This window comes from Octopus bimaculoides, chromosome 3 (genome assembly GCF_046866305.1).
Source record: "Octopus bimaculoides isolate indiv1 chromosome 3, ASM4686630v1, whole genome shotgun sequence".
NCBI classification, from domain to species: Eukaryota; Metazoa; Mollusca; class Cephalopoda; order Octopoda; family Octopodidae; genus Octopus; species Octopus bimaculoides.
In genome coordinates, this window is record NC_142930.1 from 168,616,512 (window position 1) to 168,624,011 (window position 7,500).

Below are 7,500 nucleotides of genomic sequence, written 5' to 3' on the forward strand. Positions count from 1 at the left end.
TAAAGCATGTTAATGCCTCTTTGTATTCCTCAGCATTAAAATGCTTAATTCCTTCCTCTAAACGAGACATTTTCACAAATATTTTAAGATTATACTTATATACTCATCTATCTATGAAGTGTGTGTATATGAGTGGCTGTGAATTTGGATATGTGTGTGGATGTTTGTATCTTTGAATACTGTTAATGCAGTGTGTGTATATATATATATGAAGTTATATATGTAAACAAATGCGTGTATATAGATGTTCGTCAGTATCAATTTATATTTGGAATTTGTGTTTTTACATACTATGTTTATTCTGTCCTGATCAAAAACTTATTTGGATTGTATGTATTTATATGGAGATGTATGTATATATATATATCTACATTTGCATTTTGTATGCGTAAATATCATCAATTATACATCTATGTATACAAGGAAAACTATTTGTATGCGTGTACATGTGTAAATAAGATGTATGTAACAATATGTTACATGTGGAGTGTTTTAGAATGTTAATAATTTAAATATGATCCTTGTTGAAGGGCTGAAATGTCTAGTTTTCTTGTCTTTCTTCGACGGACTCAAATTTTCATATTTCATTGAATCTTGAATTTGCTGAAAGAGAAAATAAAAATATATAAAGTAAATCATAAGAGAACGACAAACAGTTTATGTAAAACAACATCAGCATCACCACCACTACTATCCTTACAAGCCCTTCTCCATTAAAACTCCATCATCACTATCAGTATTAATCTACTACTACTAGTTTAGGGTGTTCTACTGACAGTCTCAAAATCGCAATTTCGATTTCCGGAGCGGGCGGTGTATTGTGCGCTTTGGTAAAATACTTCAGTCTTTCTTTGCGATTTCTTTGCCATCTTACATGCGGCACGCGGTTTGCCACACACCGTGCACCTATATATTGAGGCAATATCGATGTGATGTAGAGAGTGAGTTAGTGTACAACAAATAATTGATTAACATAAACAAATCATTCCACCACTATTAACAAACCATTCGGTCACTGTAAACAAACCATTCGTACAGGCTGTTTAGCAATATGTGACAGGATACTTGTCTTCAGTTTACAAGTGAATCAACCATATGTTTTTACCCGTTTCTATATACCCCTCTCTCTCTCTCTCTCTCTCTCTCTCTCTCTCTCTCTCTCTCTCTCTCTCTCTCTCTCTCTCTCTCTCTCTCTCCTTCTCTGCCTACCTCCTCTCTCTTTTTCTGTTTTTCTATCTATCTGTTCATCTATGTAGCTATTTGTCTGTCTCTCCTACTCTCTCTCTATCTCTCTCTCTCTCTCTCTATCTCTCTATCTCTCTCTCTCTCTCTCTATCTCTCTCTCTCTCTCTCTCTCTCTCTCTCTCTATCTATCTATCTATCTATCTATCTATCTATCTATCTACTTATTTGTCTGTCTGTCTGTGTATCTGTCTATGCATGTATACATGAGTTCATGCATGTAAATTTTGTGCGTGCGTTTATTTACTTTGAAGAGGGACTTTGGCCCGAAGTGTTATATTCTCCATTCCTAGAATAACGTGTTGTGATTTTGTAGTCGCAGATCACCTCTGAGTGAGCACACCAATGATGAAAAGCATGCCAATCGGGACCGATTCCTCATCTTCTTAATTTACGGTGCACCTATGACAATATTATCCTTTCTAATCAATTGCGTCCGTTCCTTTAAGCTAACGTTAATTGGTAATTAGTGTAGCACTACTAATTACTAAATTACTATTATAAATGCTAAACAGTTGCAGTGGATGAATTATGTCAGATACTAAGACGCAGATGTGCGACAAAAATGTTGTCTATTCATGAAAATATAAATGAATGTTACAACTATTTTTGCCTTTGGTTACATTACTAAAATGGGTTGCTTTCGAGATGCAACTAATATGTGTTTGTATGTATGTATGTATGTATGTATGTATGTATGTATGTATGTGTGTGTGTGTGTGCGTTTGTTTGTGTGTGTATGTGTGTTTGTGTGTGATGAATGTCCCTCTGTTTGTTTCTATCGATTTCTTGCGAAAAATGTTAATTATCTAAATGGTATGTATGTGTTTTGTGTTCTGTTTGTGTATGTATGTGTGTCAGTCTGTGAACGTGTGTGCGTGTGCGTGTGTGTGCATGTGTGTGTGTTAGTGTGTGTATGTGTGTGTGTGTGTAATTGTTGGTGTTGTTCCTTGTCAACGATCAACACAAGACAATTGAAACAATAAGGAAGAAAAAATACAATCCATTTCCATTTATCACGAGAGTAATATCGAAAGACTTTTCGTTTTTTCTTCCAAGAACATCCCATGAGGCTACAAGTGTCATATGATAATAATAATCCGCTCAACAACCGGACAAGTTTTTCTCTCTCAGCAGATTTGAATTGTGAGAATCTAAGATAAAAGAATGATTGGTCGCAACGGAATTATAAACAAAACGGCTGAAGTTGAGTACCAAATGATGTTTGTGTTGAAAGTTTAATCAGTCGTTTTTTATAGCCATCGCTTTGTAATATATCTGGTGTGTTTCTGATGACCGTGTCTTTGGAGTCGTTTGCGTCACATTTTTCGTAAAAGCACCAATTAATTCGTGTCGAAACTTTTCGTATAGCTCCCTACAGTATACAGATCTTTTCTTTATTATGTTGAACATGTAGAAAATGTTATAAATGAAAGGTGTCATAAGTCTTAGGGGACCATTTGTGGAACGGTATTGATAGATATTGTTATGCAAATAAATCTTATAATAATTCTGATGTCATTGCGTTACTTAGCCCGTCAGATAACACTTTCTTTTGATGGAGGAAAAGAGGAAGAAAGAAAAGAAGAAGGGAGAAAAAAGGGAGAGAGAAACACCCCTGGCGTGAGGTAGATGGAATGTAATTGTAACGCTCTCACGTGAATAGTTGAAAGAAAAGAGAGGAGAAAGAAAAAGGAGAGAGAAAAAGAGGATAGGGCGAAGAGTGAGACAGAAAGGGGGAGAAAAAAGAAAGAGAAAGTAAATGAGGGAGAGAGAAGCGTCTATGGCGTGAAGTAGGAGGAACGTAAAATTTAGTTAGTTGAAGGAAGGGGAGGAGAGAAAAAAATTATTTTAGTAGAGGAGTGATGTTCTGATGGTGAGGTTAAAGAAAGACAGTGAGAGAGGGGGGAGAGGGGGAGAGACAGGAGGAGAGAGAAGGGGAGAGAGAAGAGGGAGAGGGAAATGGTGATGATGAGGGTTGTGGTGGTTGTGGTGGTGTTGGTGGTGGTGGTGGTGGTGTTGGTGGTAGTGGTGGTAGTGGTGGTGGTGGTGGTGGTGGTGGTGGTGGTGGTGGTGGTGGTGTAGATGGAGGTGGTGGTTGTAGCGACTGGATAGTGAAAAGTGTATATTTTTTAAATCGAACTAAGTTTTTATATCACCCATCACTTAACGCACGCATATAAGTGCAATTCCGTGACTTTTAACTGAAGTTTGCATCATATGTACGGGATATATATTTTTTTTTATGGGAAAAATGGGAAAAAAAGATTGAATATATATTTTATGAGTATTGTGTATTAAGTCTATAAAATTGAGCATAAAGTATATAAAGTGTATATATAAAGTGCATTAAGTGATCATCGTATTTCAGTTTCTTTCAGTTTTCAAGGAATAGAAGATGAGCGACCATCTTTCCATGTAAACACGACACAGGCGACGCTTTCAGGTTTTTTGGATAGTTTTCAGAAATCATCATCATCCTTCGACAAACTTATGGTTGGTTGGAAATCCATTGACAATCCCTTTCCACACTACACGGTCCTGCATTGCTGTGTTCAGATCTCTAATATCCAGCCCTGAGTCCCGAGATATAGTACCTGGAAATGTGAGTATCCTGGAGAAAAGACTTCCAGAGGGATGCTATAAGAGCAGGGATGAGATAACCTCTTTCTCTCTTTGATGACAGAGGCCAGCAAATTGTAACCGTATCTTTGGTATTAGATTTCCGTAGATGTTACTAAGTGCTGGGTGTGATCTCCAGCTGATGATCTGTATCTTTCTGAGCAGGTTGGTATATGTTCCATCTTGTTGTTTTTCTAAGAGACCCGATAATGTCCAGGTCTGCGATCCATTGAGAAGGACCGGCTCGATCAGTGTTCTAAATACTTTAAATTCAGAAATAACCCAATAGTTTCACCATTAATTCCGTGAAACATTCACGGGTTTAGTTAGCATGTAATATTTCTCGAACGATAGACTTATACAACGATATATCTTGTTCATATAATGAATCTATTTCTTTGAAATCCAAGACGATATCTAATTCTTTGATGAGATTCTCTAATCACTCCTTTGTTTTCATTTCACTTCAAACTTTACTTCAACATCGTGTTTCATTTTCGCATCATTTGCCGTTTCTGTATTTTACTCTTTATAAAACCTTTATGGGTTTCGTTTCATTTCATCGGTGCCACAGATTTGAAAGTAATGTCTGTGGAAATTCAATCTAACAATCCTTAGTAAGAAATAACAAGTCCAGTCAGATTTAGTCCACCCTCACTGTATGTCAATGTTTAAGAAACTAAACAAAGAACTGTCAACCTGATGTATGTATCTACGCATATTTGTGTGTGCGTGCGTGCGTGTAGGAAATTCTGCGGATAAACAAATCAAATATATTAAATATAACGACTTGGGTACAGAATACAGTATATATATATGTGTGTGTGTGTGTGTGTGTGTGTGTGTGTGTGTGTGTGTGTGTGTGTGTGTGTGTGTGTGTGTGTGTGTGTGTGTGTGTGTGTGTGTGTGTGTGTGTTTGTGTAGGCATGCAAAATGAGAGAAAGCAAGCAAAGAGAAAAGGTTTTCAGCCGATGAATGGACGGGACGTCAGTCTGTCACTGAATTACTCGTATATATATATATATATATATATATATATATATATATATATATATATATATACACTCTTATATAAATGCTTGTAATGTGAACTCAGTTTCACGCCACTGCGATCTTCAGGAGGGACGATTTCAGTGGTTCACAACTCGAATTGCAAGACAGTCAATAAGCTTCAATAAAAAATAAACATATCGTCTACATGTGCTGAACATTCCTTTATCATTCTTGCGACATAAACCAACGTACGTCTATACACTCAAACACGCGCACGCGAAAGTATAATACACGATGGTTTGACAGCCATGCTAACATATCAGGGCGGTGGAATAGTATTTTGTTTTATTCATTTCCTTTCAGAGAGATCCGACCACACAAATTGCACTGATTTGTTTTTTCACAATCCGTCAAATATGCAGCAATCCAAAAGTGGTTCATTCATTCAAATATATTTTATATCTATGTCTTACATATTGGTTAATGTCGGATGAAGGTGAAACGACTTCGTAGCGGCAGCCATCAATAGGTATTTAGCACAACTGAATTTAAAAGAGAGGAAATACTTATCAACATGTGTGATAACTACTTTCAAACTTTAGTTTAAGATTATCTCGTGTATTTGATACTTCAGCAATAAAGTTCTTACTTTAAGAAGCTGCTCTGTATAATAATTCTGTTTGGTCAAGAATAAGAGCTTCGCATTTTAACGAGAAGAAGGCTTGTGATGCTCATGCCTGCATTAAGAGGATTAATGTTCCAAGTAACAAGATACGACTTCAACCGGCGATTCATATCCATCATCTTCATTTCCGTTCCTGCTTGCCAACCACTCATATCTAACGCTACAGCACTTATGCAATACAGAACTAAATAGCCATTCCAATGTAATGGCAGCTTAGATGAAGAGATTCTGTATATTCTTCTTGTTAGTCAACAATGTCACTGATAGCTATCATTTTCTGAGAATTTATTAAGTTATAAAGAAACTGGAATCAAATTAACAAGTGTGAAATCTGAAGGTTATGGTAAAGACATTATATTTAACGAGCAAACGTGGGAACATTACACTGTTGCTCACACTACTAGAAGTAATAGTCAAACTTCTCTACATTGTTGGCAAAAATGAAGGACACACTTGATTGTGTATCCCTACAAAAACTTATGGTGGTGTATGGAGAGTCTCTGTACTTAATCACAGGTGATATGTAGCTGAGCAACGTAAACTGTCTATCAGAGGGACGATTCATGCTGGATGACCGATGGTAGACTTAAATCTTCAACATTACCTTCTAGTCACCCTTGGGTATCATAAGTCCAATGCACACCCTAACAATTCATTAGCCGAATGCACACAGTTACAATTCATTAGCCGAATGCACACAGTTACAATTCATTAGCCGAATGCACACAGTTACAATTCATTAGCCGAATGCACATTGTTACAATTCATTAGCCGAATGCACACCCTTACAATTCATTAATCGAATGCACACTGTTAAAATTCATCAGCCGAATGCACATTGTTACAATTCATTAGCCGAATGCACACTGTTACAACGCACGATTCGATCATGAAATTTACTGCCACCCTTCGCTCGACTAATCATGACTTTTTTGCAATTCTCTTAAGAAGAGGACAGTAATATTTATACTTGCATTTTTTTAATTATCATTGAGATCTCCAAGGAGAAGAGCATAAACTTGTACACTGATTAGCTCTGGCAGACCTCCATAAAATGTAAGCACAACAGACCTGATATAATGATTTGGGATAGAGAAGAAAAACTGTGCACAGTTGTGGAAATTATCTGCCCACCGGTTATTAACATAAAGCTGAATATCAGTGAAAAAAAAAAGAACACCTAGGCTGAACTATTGAGAAATTTGCTAGTTCAAATTTATACCAGTAATGATTGGGGCCCTGGGATATGTAACACACTGCCTAAATACCAATCTTGAGAAATTAGGCTTCTCAAAACCAGAAAGGAGAAAGCTAATTCGAAGACTACAGATCCAATCCATCACTGAAACCGTAAAAATGTGTAAAACATTCCAGAAGTTTATCCTTTAAATATATATGAGCATGTCTATATATGCAACTATATGCACGAAGATACATACATAAAGCATACAAATCTGCACATATACATACATACATACATACATACATACATACATACATACATACATACATACAAACAAAACTACTCTGTTGATGTTGTTGAAATTCCAATGAAGAAGCCTTGGATCTAGGTTAGAAGTTGGCTCTTACTCTATTGGCAAGAAATCTTGAAATAAAACTTAATAACGTTATACGTCCTCCATATCCACGCTGTGTTATTTTTTTCTACGTTACTAAAATCCAATGAAGTTACAAACGAAACGCCTCTCTGACGATTTGTCAATGTGACTTCATTACATGATTTACATTGCGTAGCTATGCATTAACTTGTTTTAATGAAACGTACTTTAAGAAGGTGTAATTAAATACCTTATAAGCAATCTTTCATGTTTTAAATTACTTTACACATCCACACACATACACAAACGCACACATGCTTATAAAGATATTGCGTGATTCTATTTAGCCATTCCAATACTGATAACCCGTGTCCTGAACTCAGTTTTCTCTCGGATACA

General features: G+C 36.4%; 1 protein-coding gene across 1 annotated transcript in view; it reads right to left on the minus strand.

The window, feature by feature from the left end:
• Window positions 1–7,500, minus strand: part of LOC106876117 (uncharacterized) — a 77,042-nt gene that overhangs the window by 55,458 nt on the left and 14,084 nt on the right. Inside the window, exon 2 of the mRNA XM_052965970.2 lies at window positions 1–603. This exon is cut by the window's left edge and continues 687 nt beyond it. Within this exon, the coding sequence (XP_052821930.1) occupies window positions 1–70 (70 nt within the window). The 5' untranslated portion in view covers window positions 71–603. The remainder of the gene's footprint in view (window positions 604–7,500) is intronic.